We start from the raw sequence: 16,758 nt of genomic DNA, 5'->3' as shown, positions 1-16,758 counted from the left end.
CTTCTTGCTAAATGACTTGAAATGATCGCCATATGTGTTTCACATAAAGTGTGTCCGTAAACTTCATTTCTGACCTTAGATTGAGATTTGCCCAATGGCAATAGAACAAGGGAGGGATGGTTAAAATGTGAAGATTCAACCCAAGCCTTGTCTACATGACCTCTACACATCCAGAGCTTTCCAAATCTCTCTCATGGGCTCCTGCATCTTGGTTGTCTACATGATGCCCAGCATACAGTTGTGTGACCTCTTGCAGGTGGAAGTTCTCTTTTCCTTCAGGTGTTTGCGTAGAATTTAAGCAACAAGCCTCAGCAATAGAAAGATCTCAAATTCAGTACTGCAAAAACCAAACACATTCAAAACATGCGTTACACCTACCCTATGGGTGTGCATGTGCTTTGTGATTTAAATGTTTTTCTAGAAAGTATGGCTTAGTTTCGTGGTTTTCCAATAGATCTTTATTATTTGTAGTGAGCAGTTTTAAGAAAAGAAACTACAACATTGTGTAATGACAACCTTACCCTGTAAGCAGTATGCAGCATTCTAATCGTGCATCAGGGAAATGCACGCACTTTCCCAAACACCAAAGCCCTTTATGCTTTGAAGCTGAACAGCACTCTGCGTGGTCCCTTTATGGATCTAGATCAGCAATCAAATTGCATTTAGCTTTAGGCCTTGAGGTCACCTGGAACTGCAGAGTGACTTTGATGAATTTTTGTTTGTCAGAGTTCCCATTAGCAGCGGATGGATGGATGGATTCTCAGAAGATTGGACATTGAAACTCACTTAAACCTTATGGAGACTTAGGTGAAATCCACCCATCTTTATTTCACTCATTCCCACTGCTCTTCTGCCTTCCTGTTTCATCTTTCTGTCCTTTGCTCCAATCCATCTTGTTGGTTTTTTTTCCCCCTTATCACTTAGTGGGGTCCTTTAGGAATTCTTTGCCACATGTTATTTTTATTGGCTTTTATAATAGCCTTAGTTGCTTGTTATCTTGTGATTCTTTAAGCATAGCCATTTATTTCTTTTTTTCTTGACTGCTCCATGCCAGATTTGAATTGTCACATCGAAGACCCATGAGGATCCCAATATTTCTAATACTAGGATTCTGTTTTCATGTCAAAATTTTATGAAGCCCAGCATGCCAGTAACAATTTCATATGTATTGATTGAATAAACATGTATGTTTATATAGATTCATGAACCTCTGCCATAATTGCATGCTCCCACACTACCTTGCCGCCCTAGCCCATGGTCCTTGGAGTAACAGACAGTGATATTGAGTTTATCTTGCTGGTGAACTTAGAGTATGTGACTGTGATGTGATTGGTGCAAAGACACGAAGTGGATTTTAGGGGATAAACTTACTCTAATATGAATGGTCCCCAGCAAAGCCTGGAGAACCCCACGAAACCCATACTCTACATGGCAGCACCCAGAATTTCTAGTTGTGTGAGAAAAAAATTGTAAAAAAATAGGCATTAAGAAATCAAGAAGAGGCTCAGTTGTTAAGTGTCCGCCTTGGGCTCAGGTCGTGATCCCACAGTCCTGGGATCGAGCCCCGCATCGGGCTCCCTGCTCCGCGGGAAGCCTGCTTCTCCTTCTCCAACTCCCCCTGCTTGTGTTCCCTCTCTCGCTGTGTCTCTCTCTGTCAAATAAATAAAATCTTAAAAAAAAAAAAAGAAATCTAGAAGAAAGAGCCTACATCCAATTGAAAGATTGGGGATATAGTAAGGCAACCACTGAGGGGTTTGCAAACGTAGAATGGAAGGAAAATGAGAGAAACAAAATGACGGAATTGTGTTAAAAGATCATTGTGAAGATTGCTTGTGTCCTGTACACTTGTGTCTCTGATTTTCTCCAGTTTTCTGAAAAAGAAAAGGAAAGTTTCTATATTATGAGTAAAGTAGACAGTTTCCATCCAATGTTGGGCTCACTAAATCTACTCTGTGAAAAAGACCACCCCCTATTTATCAGGTTTTTTTTCAGTTGTATTGCTGCATCCAAACTACATGTCAGCCCTTTTATGTGAACAGAAGAAGGAACAGATAATGGTTATAAAACCCATGCATATTGTAATTCCGAGGCACATCCTGAAAGATAACTAGTTATTAAATTGAACCCAAGTTCAGAGAAGGTCTACGTCTGGAACAGTTCTTGATATACGAGTGAAGCACAAAAAGTAAGAGAGAAGATTTCCTATCAATGTCCTTTCCAAAAATAAGTGTCTCCTTGAACTTCACTGCTCCTGGTCCCTTTGCCCCTTCAGATGACTCATGTTTGAGTCCCTCTGACAGCCTTTTAACCTTAGTTTCTGCATTTGTAAAACAGAACTCTAATACTTACTCTTTCTAACTCATGGCATTGTTGTAAGCATCAGATGAGATTGTTAGTAAAAGTTCTTTTTGAGCTAAAATGTATCAAATAAGCATAAGGAATTTTTAGCACTGGTGTAGGTTGGTGAACCACGTCTGTCACCAGGATATGAACCAGTGATTCAATCTCCTACCAAGCAGAGGATCCCTAAAGGCACTTACTGTGCATTTTTAAAAAGTGATTTTCCTTTTTCTTTTCCTTTCATGCACAGTTTGGAACTGAAGTGGTCTCATATTGAATGGTCACAGACTGAATATGAGGTCTGCGAGAATGTGGGCATGTTGCCCTTGGAAATTACCAGAAGAGGATATTCCATGGACTCAGCCTTCGTGAGTGTAAAGGTAACAGCTCTAAAATATAAACTGTCAGGCTAAAACTTGGGTTGCTGGTTGGCGCCTTTGATTATTTTCTTAGAAAGGAAACCAGAGGAACCAAGGAAATTTCAAATTGCAGGATTACCACATTATTTTAGAGATTCTACACCTAACATTTTCTTATCCTCCCACCCTTTATCTGGCTTCATTCACTCTAGATATGGTATTTCAAACCCATTTTTAGTTTTTAAATCTAGTCATTAAGTCTTGAAGTTTGACTTTTTAGGGAGATATATCAACCTAGTAAATCGAGCCAAACTCTGCTTTGGAAAAGAAAGGTTGTATGCAAGACCTTCTATGAGGTCCCAGAACAAATTTCAGCCCCCAGATGGCTTTCTCTTAGTATGCCACCAGGGTCACTTCCTGTGGTCTTAGTGGATGAGGAAAATCAAGGACAAACTTATCTTAAGAGTCACCCAAGTTACAATTAGGAGCGCACATATCAATCCAGGCCTCTGAAATATAAAGAATATTCAGTAATCACTTTTAGATCAGTCAGCTTGTTATTCCTTTCCTTTGGCGTAGACCATGGAGCACAACTTATGGCTTCGAGAATTGAAGCGTCTTTTTAGGAGTCACTATCGCAGTAACACTTCAAGAGAATGACAGCTTGAAAAGTTTTCACCAACCAACAATGGTGAATGAGCCTTGGAGACTCCGCTCCTCAGTCTCATGAAAGAGGCAGTGGTATTAGCTTCTGGAAAAAATGGCCATCTCAGTTCATTCTCCATTACAATAATACATTCAGATCATCCTCAGAACCTTGTGCACCTAAATTCTGCCATATCTGCATTTTGTATTTATCTTTCCAGTGGGCATAGACCCTTTTTCCCAGATCTGTGGGTGCTCTATTGCTAGTGAAACATCAGACAATCTCCCAGCAGATTGTTCATGCAAAAAGAAATCTGCCTGAACGGTTTTTAAATAATGCTTTGGTCGTCTCTAGAAAGCACCATATGCTCGAGTCTAGAGTTTGGGGCCACATACCATTCACTTGACCAGGTAGAAAGAACACATGTGGCGTGATATGGAACCTTTTGTCTACTTCGGCTGAATGCGCACTGCGAACCTGCCCACTGAGTGTGCAGGCCTTCATCAAATATGGCCCTGAGGCTTCAGGGACAGCTCCACCCAGAGCACAGGTGCCACTCTATACCAGAGCATATTGGTTACTTGACCAGAAGCAGAGGAAGAGGAAGCCCTTTTCCCTGTGTGATTTGCCCTGGTTTGAATCGTGCACCTTCAAGGAGCTGATTGCTCCCACCAGCCTGCCGCAGACCGTTCCTTTTCCCACATAGGATTCTGTCAACTCAGTGGTGGTAAAATACCAAGTAATTGCATGTGCTAGAGTCATGCAGGGAAATGTAACTTCCGGCATATGGTGGCTACAGGTGTACAATGGGCCGCCTTTTCACAATGCGAGCTTGTTCAGGAGGAGCCTTGGCTTTGTGGGCAAAGTGCAAATGGAAGCTTAGGAGGAAGTACCCTCTTCAGCACAATGTTTCCACTGCAGACCCATTCGCAGGTCTTAGGGCCCTTGATGACAGCTTTGAAGTTTTCCATGGTATGCTTCATTTCTTTGTATGAAAGTGAAGAAATAGAGGAACCCACATTCTTGACCATCTTAAATGCCTAAAAAAGGCAAAGTAACAGCTACCTCTCGTGCTTACACCGGGTTCTCATCTGATGACTTCTTTTTCACACTAGCCAAGGACACTATTCTTTTTTTTTTTTTTTAAGATTTTATTTATTTTTTAACAGAGAGAGAGAGACAGTGAGAGAGGGAACACAAGCAGGGGGAGTGGGAGAGGGAGAAACAGGCTTCCCGCTGAGCAGGGAGCCCAATGCAGGGCTCGATCCTAGGACCCTGGGATCATGACCTGAGCTGAAGGCAGGCGCTTAATGACTGAGCCACCCAGGCACCCCAAGGGCACTATTCTTAACACGGATTTCGGCTCCCTCTGGGGGAGATAAGGCCATGACTTGAGAGCCCTAAATCACCTCTGGTTTTCAGCCCCGGGAGTGGGGAACAGAGCAGTAAATAGTCTCTGCAGACTAGCGTAATTTTTGTTGTTGTTGTTAATGACTTACTTGATGAAGCCTCAAAAGCCCTCCGTGGTGTGTGTGGATTGATTTTGTGTGGCCGTTCACCAGGTCGGCCAGCCCCGTGGAGCTCTTATTCATTTCTGTGAAGAGGGTTGGTTTCGTCCTGACAGGAAAATGGACCAGACTTGTTTCAGGTCAACTTGTCTAAGGCCTTCCGTGCCCTGAAACTCATAGGACACCCTAAAGCTACTTGTGGGGAGCAACTGCTGCTGCTTCTCCCCCCAACCTTTCCTCTGAGGCATGATTTCCAAGCCAGTTTTGGGTAGAAGGAAGGGGATGAAATAAATGGATCCTCATAACGAAGAGAAAAATGGTGTTTAAGATTTATGCTGCTTTCTCCAATGACCGAATCATTTATAAAGAAGGAAAAAGAAAAAGAGAAAAAAAAAGCTTTGCTTTTACTTCCATTGGTAGTAGTCTAAGAAAAAATTTAAGTTTAAGGAAGATCCATGTAGCCTAGATCTAAAATGGTTTATTATAATTTGAAAAAAAAAACACCTTTATGTTAAAAACAGATTTAAGAGCATGAGTTTGGGATGCCTGGCTGGCTCAGTCAGTAGAGCATGCAACTCCCAATCTTGGGGTTATGAGTTCAAGCCCCATGTTGGGTTGTTGGGTGGAGGGCCTCCCCCCCAAAAAAGAGCATTAATCTATTGTGATACTAGACTAGATGTTTCTCTATTAAAATAATATATTTTTTAATTTTTAATTTTTTTAAAGATTTTATTTATTTATTTGAGAGAGAGAGAATGAGAAAGAGAGAGCACAAGAAGGGGGAGGGTCAGAGGGAGAAGCAGACTCCCCGCTGAGCAGGGAACCTGATGCGGGACTCGATCCTGGGACTCCAGGATCGTGACCTGAGCTGAAGGCAGCCGCTCAACCAACTGAGCCACCCAGGCGGCCTAAAATAATATTTATTTTTATTAAAAAAGGACATTTTTTCCTCTTAAGGTCAACCAAGTGTCAGCTACAGTTGGAAAAGACTTCACTCTGACTCCATCTAAACTGATTCAGTTTGACCCAGGTACGTTTTGTGTCTACAGTTTGTTTCCTGTTTTTGTAAGAATGTGTGCAGGTCATGGGGACCTATTTCAGCCACTCCAAGAGAGATCAGTTTGGACTTGAGGTTTTGTCCCCCATATTTCACTTTATCACAGTGAATATTTATTTAAAATGAGAAGAAAACTCATAACAAATAAATATAAAAATATCAAAGCAAACATCCAAAAAATCCAGAAAAGGGTGTCATCTAAAAAATTATTTGGGGGCACCTGGGTGGCTCAGTCGATTAAGTGTCCGACTTTTGTTTTGGGCTCAGGTCATGGTCTCAGGGTCATGAGATTGAGCCCCACATTGGGCTCCGCACTGGGCTTGGAGCCTGCTTAAGATTCTCCCTCTCCCTCTCCCCCTACCCCCTTCTAAAAACAAAAAAACCCAAAAGACCAAAAAAAAAAAAATCAAATAAAAAATTCCTTGGAGTCCTAACATAAAGCTGAGCTAATTTAATTGCCTCATACTTTGATGGAAATTTTCAGAAAGTCATATTCGCATGAGGCCATTTCTAAATGATTTCTCTTGGAATAGGTTGAAATGAGGAGATTCCAGGGAAGATTAATTAGATAGCACATATTTTGCTTTAAATCTGTGGAAAAAATTCTGCCAGGTGCAAAAGGGAATATAAAAGCATGGTGCCTACTCTCAAAGGTGTTCTATCATGTGGGAAATAGAGACATGAAAACAACTCACTAAGAGTACATTGGGACCCAAAAGATGGGCCACTGTTCTGGTTAAGGGGAACCCTAGAAAACTTCCCAGAGGAGATGGTATTCTGAGCAAGTAGAAGAAGAAGGAGGAGGGGCCTTCAGGGTGAAGGACCAACACACTTTTGGGGAAATGTGTCTAAAGCACTGAGGCTGGATCCACACCTTCCTTCCCTGGCTTCTGTTGAAGGGGCAGGTAGCTCTCCTTCACTGCATGCATGGTTCTCTCGTTCCCTCTAGTCTGGGACGGACATGGATCACCTGTCCAGGGGCAAATGGAAAAGGCCTTGTGAAGCAGCCAGGGCTTGGGGCTTTGTGCTCTCCTGCAGAGGAGGTGTTCTACACTCTGAGAACATTCCACCAAATCACAACTCTTGCCATTTTCTGCCACTGATACGTGATGGTTCAAGCAAAGGCAAAACAAAGTAGCCTAAGTATCATCACCACCCCAAAATTGACATCCTTAAAAGTAAACATAGAAAAGAAATGCCTTTCTGCCATTTATCACAAGTAGCATGATGTTTTGTGACTAGTTTAGTTTGCTAAGGCTGCCCTCACAAAATATCACAAACGGGTAGCTTAAAAACAGAAATTTATTTTCCCACCATTCTGGAGGCTACAAGTTCAAGATCAAGGGGTCAGCAGGGTTGATTCCTTCCAGGGGCTGTGAGAGAGCATCTGTTCCATGCCTGTCTCCCATGCTCTGGTGATTGGCTGGAATCTTTGGCATTCCTTGGCTTCTGCTATATCTATACCAGTCTCTGCCCTTGTCCCCACATGACTTTCTTGTGTATGCATCTGTGTCCAAATTTCCCCTTTTTATAAGGACATCGATCATAATGGATTAGAGGCCCACTCTAGTATGACTTTATCTTAACCAGTTACATCTGTAAATAAGGTCATGTTCTGAAGTACTAGGAATTAGGATTTCAACATAAAGATTTTGAGTACCCAATTCAACCTATAACAATGACTCTTAAATTTGACATGAAACTACCCAACTATTATGATTGGCCTCCTTCCTGTGATGTTTACGTTTCCTGACTCATGTAAGTTTGTTCCTCAAGTGACCTACTTTGTAGAAGAGCTGTTCCCATAATGTATTTGATGTTTACCCACAGGTTGCTGCAAGGCAACACAAGAGTGTTCTGGTCAACCTGAAGATGAAAGATTTTGGTGCATTTACACTGTGTATGTCCCTTTTGTACTTCACGTTAAGGCAGTTCAAAACTTTCTGCTTTGGAGAACCAAGAGTCTTTGTCATATGTTGTCTTTATTATTTGAGGCCTGTTTGTCACAGGATCTGGAGTGATTTGGGCTTTCAGTAGATTTCGAGCAGCCTTCCAGGTGCTCCGTTTGGATTGATAGCAACTAGAAAGTATCACACTTAGAGGAGGCTCTGAAATCCACCTCTAGGAGTTTCCACTGGATAAGATAAAAGGCTGATTTGTCTACAAGAGTTTACATGCTATTTTGAGTAGATTCTGATGACTTCTGGAGGCTCTAACTGGTCATGATTTTAGGGATTATTTAGACATTTTAAGAAAAAAATCTTACAAGTTAAAAAGGAACAATACTTGCCTGCTGATTGTTTTGGAATTGACTAGCCAGAAATGGTTTCATTAGCTGAAGTCTTACTTTAGAGTATTTTAAAGTTCCCTATGTTCACAGGTCCTGTATATGTTTATTCACTCCCATATTGTTAAACCTTGCCTCTTCTGGGTCTGGTGTCCCCACCCCCACCCCCACTGCTTTTGCCCAAAGCAATCTGTTTTTTTCTTCAAAAATGTAGCCTCCATGATGGGCTAAGAAACAGAGTGAGAAATCAAAGACAGTAGGATATGAGGAGGTTTGAGAACTTTGGGGAGGGTGCTGGAGAGAAACGGGTAACTTTTCAGCCTAGCGAGCTTCACCTTCCTGCCATTGTACTGAACCCCAAACTAATCCTGCCTACTTTGCATTCAGCTATTGTGACTGATTGAGTCAAAGTGTAAATATTCTTAAGAAAATGATTGTTTTCCTTTTAAATATGTGTTCTTAAAAGGTTTGCTGCTTTCTTAATTGAGGCTAAATCATTCCTACTAGTCAAAATGTTTTCCAAAGGAACAGATCTCTAAAATGGCATTTACTAAAAAACATTGAGGCAGTGTCTTTCAGTAGTGGAATCTGCTTTGCAGGAAAATATCCAGTAATTGACCTACTCTGTAAAGTGGGGTATGTCTGCATAAAGTGACACCTTTTCTTCAGCACCTTTTGTTTTATGGGAACAGGAGGCCAGTTCAAGCCTTCTGAAATTGCTTATAATCTCGGTGATTTAACAACTACTTTGCACCTTGAAAATGGGAGAGGAAGGAAAAAGAAAAACCCAGAAAGTTCTTACTTCCAATCTCATTAACCTAGAAAAGTTGGTTCTATATGCACACCTGGTAGGCATAGAAACAAAATTGAAATGCAAGCAAACCAATCAGAAAGTACTTAAATGAAATTTGGAAGAGATTTGCTCTAACCCTCTGGTTCTACTCCATAAGGTCTTAGAAAAACTTTAATTTTGGGGGGGGTTGGGAGGGAGAAGGGGTACTATAATTTTTAAAAAAAATGATTCTTAACAGTAAGAGGGCAATTGGTTGGGACTTGGATTTTTTTTTTTATTGGAGTTTTATTTGAATAATGCTTAACTTTTTGTACTTTGAGAGTCAAAACAGTTCTTTGAACATTAAACTTCTTAATATTCATGCACTTTCTGTACCATCTGGTCCCTTATCCCTTCCTGCCAGGTTTATTACAACAGCTGCCCATGTGGCCTCCCCACTTCTAGCCTCTTTGCCCATCTTCCTGGGCCCCTAAATCTTCCTGCATAACACGGAGATTGATTTTTTCTAAGACCTCCATTTTCAAGAGTCTTCCCTGTTGCCTATGGTTTAAAGTCTGAATCCAGCACCTGGTGTCCAGGGTTCTCTGCAGCCTGGCCACAAACTGCCTTTGCTTTTTTTACCATCTCCTGTTTGGTGGTGAGAGCTCTGTTCCAGCCAGCTCATTCGCTCAGCCCTCCCTGTTCAAGGCCTTTGCTCCTCTACCTTCCTGCCTTTGCTTATGCTGCTTTCCCACTGCCTCCCTCCGAAACCTCCCTACTCTGGCGCCCACATACATACAGTATTTACCATCTAGTCTGTATCCCTTGGCAGCTAATCCTATATAGCCTTGCACAGTGGCTTCTCCTGGTATTTACATCTTGTCTCTGCAAAGAGCTTTTAAATTCCTTTATGTCAGGGCATGCTAACGTTATACCTCTGGTGTTCTCCATAGCATCTAAAGCAAAGGTAAGTACGTAATAGATACAAAATGTGTATTTTGATGGGTCGATCCATCCCTCCATCCACGAGGTGGGAGTTATATGGCATTTTACGTTAGGTGTTGCAACTTCTGTTTTAGCAAAGACTAGGAAAATAATTGATTTAGGGATTCAGTTGATACGGAAAGCTTAACAAACCAGTTGTCAGCCTGTTTTTTATTTTTTTAAATAAAATTATTTCAACTACACTTAATTTTGTTTCCCTCTAAGTGCATCCAGGAGTAGGATCAATGAACAGTTTCATCTTTCCAGTGGATTCTGCGGGGGATCAAGGAAACGTTGATTAGATCATGAAATCTGTATGTGACACATCTTCAAAGAAGAGGCTGTCATATAGATGGGGCAATCGCGAGGCATAAATCTGCAGCAATGTGCGGGGAGAAAGGAATCCAGATTTTCAGAAGAGAGGGCTCAGGAAAAAATGCTTGACTGCTTCGATAGATGGGTTTATGGGAATAAAACCCCTCTAAGAGCCAGTGAGTGAATGCCAGCGAGTAAAAGTTTTCAAAACAGTCCTAGAAAGCTAAACCATACATTTATTATCTTTTTCCCCCCTTAAACTTGAGCCTTCTTTCTCCGCTAAATGGGGTACTTCTTTTTTTTTTTTTTTCTTCCACCACGTTCTCTTCTAAATAAACTAAGTGGGATATCCTGTAATGTGCGTCATGGAAAGGCGTCAGGATCAGACAATCTCACAAGTTTCTTCCAGCTTTAATATTTTGTGTTTCTGGGCTTGCTTTGTGTCCCATCTCCGTGGTGACATAGCTGGGGCTATGTTTGGACCATTGAAACAGTCGGGTATTAAGTTCACAAAGTTGCTGTGAACCAAGCTTGATTGTAACTCCCTGAGCAGAGGCAGACAGAAAGAGAGAGAGAGAGAGAAAATAAAAGGGCTCAGTCTGTTTCTAAAACCCCCAGCCCATAAATTCTCTCGAGGAAGGTATCAAATACTGAGTATTACATCATTAGAAAAAAAAACATTTGTGGGCTAGAAGGATCTCAGGAAGCTGAGCAGTGGATGGAGGCAGCTGTCTTTAGAAATCAGTCATTTCAAGGGTTCCATGAATAGCATGGAGTACCATCCAATAATCACTTTTAACTGTCTCTGCCAGCCTTTTAAGAGTTTTGAAACTATTAAGATTTTAAGATTGCGGTACTTGTTTATTCTTAAGGGGAGAAAGGGCAGGTCGGGGAGGGGGCAAGTAAGTCTTGGATCTCATCTTCTAACCATTTTTTGTTGTTGTTGTTCATCCCTTGCATAATGCAGCTTACTTTTTTGTTACAGTGTTTGCACTGAAACGGAAGCATCATTGTCCAGGAACAAATGTGGTCTTTTAATATTATTTGGGAGAACAGCAGGACTTGAGCAGAGTTGCTAGTAGTACAGTAGCTCGCTCAGGCTACTGCAGCCTAGCTGTAGACATGTTAATTAATATATTTCTCTGACACCTAGATGATTGAAATAGCAATTAAAGAGTAATTAAAATGTTTACTTCTTGTAGGAATGTCAACTAAGATGTGGAATATAGCAATTACCTATGACGGTTTAGAGGAAGACAATGAGGCCTTTGAAGTAATTCTGAACTCCCCTGTGAATGCGGTTCTTGGCACAAAGACAAAAGCTGCAGTGAAAATTTTGGACTCCAAAGGAGGTATTCTTTTGATCCTCATCTTGAAATCAGGAGCGGTCCTGGTGCTGTAGCTGCTTGCTTTCAACAGCCAATGTGCTTGATAACGCCTTCAAATCAAAATGCTTAATTTCTTGTCAAGAAAGCAACCTCAGTCGTGTCGTAGGCCCTTTATTCTGGTTTCTGCTTCATGTGGTTTTCCTCCTGCTAAGAACTAGTGTTTGAGAAAAGCAACAAGTCAGTGGCATGGTTGTTTTGTTGTTGTTGTTGTTGTTTTTTCCCCCTACCCATTTGTTGTTCTCACCAAGGGGGAAACAATGTTGGTGAGAATCTATCGACAATTATTTTCCCCCAGAGTTTGTAGGGCTATAATTCTCTTCCTCTGTTGAAGAGAGCTCTTAATGCCTCAAATCTGAGCCCCCACTGTAGTGTGACCAGGAAAATTCTAAGAGAGGAAGGAATTGGGGAAAAACAGATGTGAAAGATACAGCTGGCTAGGAGATTCAGGAGAAGCTGGAGAATATTAATGAATAACCTTGAGTTGCAGAGCCAAGTAGGTCCTGGATAGTGTATGCAAAAAGAACAACCTGTGAACTAAATAAAATAAAAACTGAGCGCAGTCCTTGGTGCTCTGATTTTTTTTTTCGGCCAAATATTTTCTACGTAGGTGTCAATTTAGGATTTGACAAGTGTCCAGGTACCATGCATGGACTTAGACCTCTGCTTTTACACCTGTCATGCCCCATGCTATGTTCTCCCTACCTGAAATCCACTCTCACCTCCTCTCTTTCCTATGATAAAAATAAACACTCTCCCCTTGCCTTTATGATACTCATTTTTTCCACAACGTCTTTCCCCATCACCTTTACGGCCAAATTCATTTCTTTCTCGGTAGAATTTTCTGGTCACAGTGAGTACATAAAATACATGAAATACACACTTTACACATGAAATACAAAATAGCCGCATGAGCGTCGTGGATTTAGATTTTTGTCACACTAATTGGAAGTGCTTCTAGTGGAAGTAGCTCCGTTAAGGTTTACTGGCTGTTTGTTCTGTAACAGTTGAATGCTAATTTTTTATAACTGTTACTTGATTTCGCTTCTTCAAACAATTCCAGCGTCTACCTCTAGGAGACTGGAGAAAGGATGAGCACTTTGCAGGGTTTACGGAATGATCCTTGATCAGTGAATAAACCTGAGGAATGCTATAACATGAAGAGAAGTGAGGCAGTTTCCCCAGTACGTGGTCTGATTATAAAATTATGACAATGGCTTTCGTTTGTGGTTTGTGAAATCAATTTCGTGACTTTATAACCACCCCGTAGCGGTGCAGAAGGGCACAGCTTTCCTGCATGGAAACAGATGAAGAGTAAAGGAGTTCTGGCAAATGGCAAAGAGGCAGCATCTGGGGGGGAAACCATCCATCTAAGTTTAATGACATGCTGCTGCAGGGGCTGTGTCGAGGTGATCTACCCGTTGGTGTACCATGAACTGACCTGCCATCTTTCATGCCCCCAGGGCAGTGCCATCCTTCACATTCCTTCACCCCCAACCAGCACAACGCACAGGAGAAGGGCATTTGGTACCCACTGTCCCCAGGGTCTTCCTCACCCACCACTTCTGGTTCCTTTCATCTGGAAAGAAGACCCCTTCCATCTAACAAGCAGCCGGCAGTCACTAGGGGAGACAACCAACAGGGCTTTGAGTCTCCAGATGTTTCTCGTATGAAGCTTAGGACCCGGGGGAATGGCAAAATGGTAAGGATGGGGAACTTCTGGGATCTGATGTGCAGAGGACATTGTAGAAGAATAAAAAAAATATTAATAATTGTTCTGAAACACTGAAGAAGGTGATTCGCATAGTGAATGGGAGCCATGGTTCCTTGCACAAGCACGCAGTCCCCCCGCTTTGTTTAAAAGATTTTATTTTTAAGTAATCTCTACACCCAACGTGGGGCTTGAACTTAGGACCCTGAGATCAAGAGTCCCATGCTCCAGCGACTAAGCCAGCCAGGCACCCCCATGCAGTGCCTTTTGTATACAGATATCATAACATTGCCCACTGCCTTAATTTGTACTAATTTAGTTGATGGATGTACTGAATCATCCATGTGATTTCTGCTGTGGTTCCCTTTGTGATCAAAACAGATAGGGGTTAACCAGTGACACTAGAACAGAATGAGATTAAGTGATCTACTTGGGTGTGGAAACCGTGGCTTTGACCTTATTAGCACAGGATTCTAATTAGGCACACACTGTGTGTGCGTGTGTGTGCGTGTGTACTTGGACCTCTATGTGCCACAGATATACCAAGAAAATAAGGATGTCTTTTCTCTATAACTGAAACTATGAATGTATGAATCAACACTGGTAAGTTATGATTAGGTCCGGTGATTTTAAAAATTCTAATGATTTGGGCATGGAAAATCCTAAGTGACATATGTTTTAACATTTTTTTCAACACTAACAAGATCTTACTGAAAGGGTTTTACCCTGTTGCTAGTTATTATTCAAACCAATTTTGTTCATATTTTGTACTTTGTTGATTTCAGGTTCTTCCATCCTCTGTTCATAGGAATGGAACCGACATCATCTATAATGTAAGCATAGTCTGAGAGAATCGCTAAATTTCTGTATTTCTGGATGCAAAATATTTAGTGAAATTATTATTTTTTTATTTCTTCTGTATTTATGTATTTCTCTTAAAAGCCTGTTTTGACATTTGTTTTTGAGGCTTGTTGGTCAGGAAAAAAACAAACAAACCACCTTTTACCTTTTTGCTTTAACCCAACTTTTGAATTGCTCATTTTTCCAGCAAACGTTTTTGTTTGCTGTCTGGGTGTTTGCTTTCTCTTTATTGTTGTTTTCTGGTTTCCTCCTGCATCACGGAACGGTTTCCCTGAAGCTGGAGGAAGACGGCTCTCCATCTCACAAACGGAAGGCCAAAGTATCCATTATTCGTCAGCCACAAAAGACAAGCAAAGAGGCAGAGCTGCCTCAGGCAGATAAGGTAGAATCCACAACTGACTCACACTTCCCCAGACAGGTGGGGAAATCTTTTTACTTCCTATTCATCTTACAACAAGCTGTTTGCTGGGTTATAAAACAGCCTTCAGGCTTGGGGATCGTTTGCCCAACACAAATGCTCCCTAACAAACGAAGACCTGAAGGGGGTGAATGTGCGATCCGATTACATTAAGTCACATCTACGTTACCTCTCCTTCCCATAGGACCCGCTGCCCTCATTCCCAAAGAACTGCACACTGGAATTAAAGGGCCTTTTCCACTTCCAAGAAAGCCTCCGAAAGCTATACAAGTGTGATGGGGTTACGTGGAAAGCTTGGAGCCCCCAAAGCGAGGTGGGACACGGGATGAGCTGCGAAGGATCTCTGCTTGCTCTGTGCTCTGTGATATGCTGATAGACAGGAAATGATCTGACAGCTCTTGCTACATCCACCTGCCCTCCTTCTACTTTGAAGGTGAAGAGGAGAATATGGCCCAAGGGGTGTTTCACAAATCACAAAACACGTTTGTTAATCGATACAATTTAAGAAGGTGTTTACTCATTTTGTGTAATCATCAGAATTCAAAAGTGTACAATTGAAATAGTGCTGACTTCAGTAGTGTTTTCTGTAAAAACCCATCACGTTCCTCAAGGTGGAGAATTGGGATAAGGGCTGTCGTCCTTTCTGGTGACAGAACTACTCTAGTCAGGTTAGGGGACTTACGGAACTCTTGATGCTGAGAGCAGACTCTAGATGGTAAAGACCATTCTGATGTGAACATGCACAACTGTATTTCAGGAGGTGGAAGGTAAATCCTGCCCAGCTGGTTGGCACCATCACTCAGGCTACTGCCACTCCCTGATCACAGAGCAGAAAGTCACCTGGAACACAGCTGCCCGAGCTTGCAAGGAACAGTAAGAAACCCTTTTTCACTTTAATGGTTTCTTTCATACTGTCTCTCTCTTTTCTCATGCAACTGCAGGGTCGCTGCCTTCACTGGAGCCTTGACTGTCTAATATCTACTTGGTTTTGTTTTAGGAAGCCCAGGAAAGTTCTGTAGTTCAGAATGGATTTGAGATTACCTTGATAATATATTTTGACGTATCACTCTATGTGAAGACTGTGCCGTTGCCATAATTCTACGTTTTAGTTTCTCTCAATCTTTTGGAGAAAGTCAGAGGAGATTTTCTGAGTCAGCAGCTTTGCAGGTTCTATCTTTTTTTTTTTTTTAATTAAGTAGGGATTCCTGCCCAGTAATTTGAAAATACGTAGCAATGAAAGGTCTTATAGTATCAGACCTATGACAATGTCAGGGACAGTGATGATTATGGAACCAGATAAGTTGGACAAAGCGTCGGTGGGTAATGGAACACTTAGTGAAGGATGGCTTGTGGTCAAATCATGACAACAAAATTTAGCCCAGAAGGACTTTAAAAATGCATACGTACCTATCCCTGACCACCAGCCCCCCTTTTTGCCTACCTGGATATTATCCAGAACAATGCAATGAGACTAATCTGCCCCATGGCTGGAAATGGAGACTTAGAGAAGTTCCTGGTGAATAGCAGTCAGATCTTGCACTTCATCAAATTCAAAAAGTTATGCTCATCTAAAAACACTGCTAAGAAAGTGAAAGGGCGAACCACATTTGGCAAAGCTCATCTCCAATTGTCCAACTGATCTAGGTCTCAAATCCAGAAAATACAAACAATTCCTATGAATCTGTAACAAAAAGACAAACCGATTCAAAAAAAAATAGCAACTGACTTGGAGACTTCACAAGAAAAGATATATAATTGATTGATAAGTGCATGAAAAGATGCACCACCATTAGACATCTGGGAAGTGCAAATAAAAACCACAGTGAAATACCACTTCACACCCACTATAAAACCACAAAGACTGACAGTACCACATCGAGTTCTCATATATGTTGGTGGAAGTGTAAAATGGTAACCCCTGTGTACAAGTGTATAACCGCTTTGTAGAGTTGTCTGGCAGTTTTTTATAAAGTTACAAATATTTGCCCTGTGACCTAACATCTCTACGCCTAGGTATTTACCTGAAAGAGATAAAATTTTATGCTAAAGGGGTGCCTGGCTGGCTCATTTAGAGGAGTATGACTCTTGATCTTGGGGTCATGAGTTTGAGCCCCA

General features: G+C 41.6%; 1 protein-coding gene across 6 annotated transcripts in view; it reads left to right on the top strand.

Annotated features, from left to right (window-relative positions):
• The window catches only part of FREM1 (FRAS1 related extracellular matrix 1), a 182,671-nt gene that overhangs the window by 152,473 nt on the left and 13,440 nt on the right, over window positions 1-16,758 (top strand). For 5 of the 6 annotated variants that reach the window (XM_073880813.1, XM_025887859.2, XM_073880811.1 and 2 more), the window contains 8 exons: window positions 2,591-2,720; window positions 5,811-5,883; window positions 11,471-11,620; window positions 13,117-13,355; window positions 14,150-14,197; window positions 14,503-14,607; window positions 14,828-14,956; window positions 15,401-15,516. In XM_073880813.1, the coding sequence (XP_073736914.1) occupies window positions 2,591-2,720; window positions 5,811-5,883; window positions 11,471-11,620; window positions 13,117-13,355; window positions 14,150-14,197; window positions 14,503-14,607; window positions 14,828-14,956; window positions 15,401-15,516 (990 nt within the window). Of the gene's footprint in view, window positions 1-2,590; window positions 2,721-5,810; window positions 5,884-11,470; window positions 11,621-13,116; window positions 13,356-14,149; window positions 14,198-14,502; window positions 14,608-14,827; window positions 15,077-15,400; window positions 15,517-16,758 lie in introns of all 6 variants that reach the window. The other variant, XR_012374776.1, reaches the window with a different exon arrangement.

The sequence above is a fragment of the Callorhinus ursinus genome, unplaced genomic scaffold (genome assembly GCF_003265705.2).
Source record: "Callorhinus ursinus isolate GAN/ISIS: 27379988/994484 unplaced genomic scaffold, GSC_fseal_2.0 scaffold39, whole genome shotgun sequence".
Taxonomy (NCBI): Eukaryota; Metazoa; Chordata; class Mammalia; order Carnivora; family Otariidae; genus Callorhinus; species Callorhinus ursinus.
The sequence above is the reverse complement of the archived record's forward strand: the minus strand, read 5'-3'. Positions and strand labels throughout refer to the sequence as shown.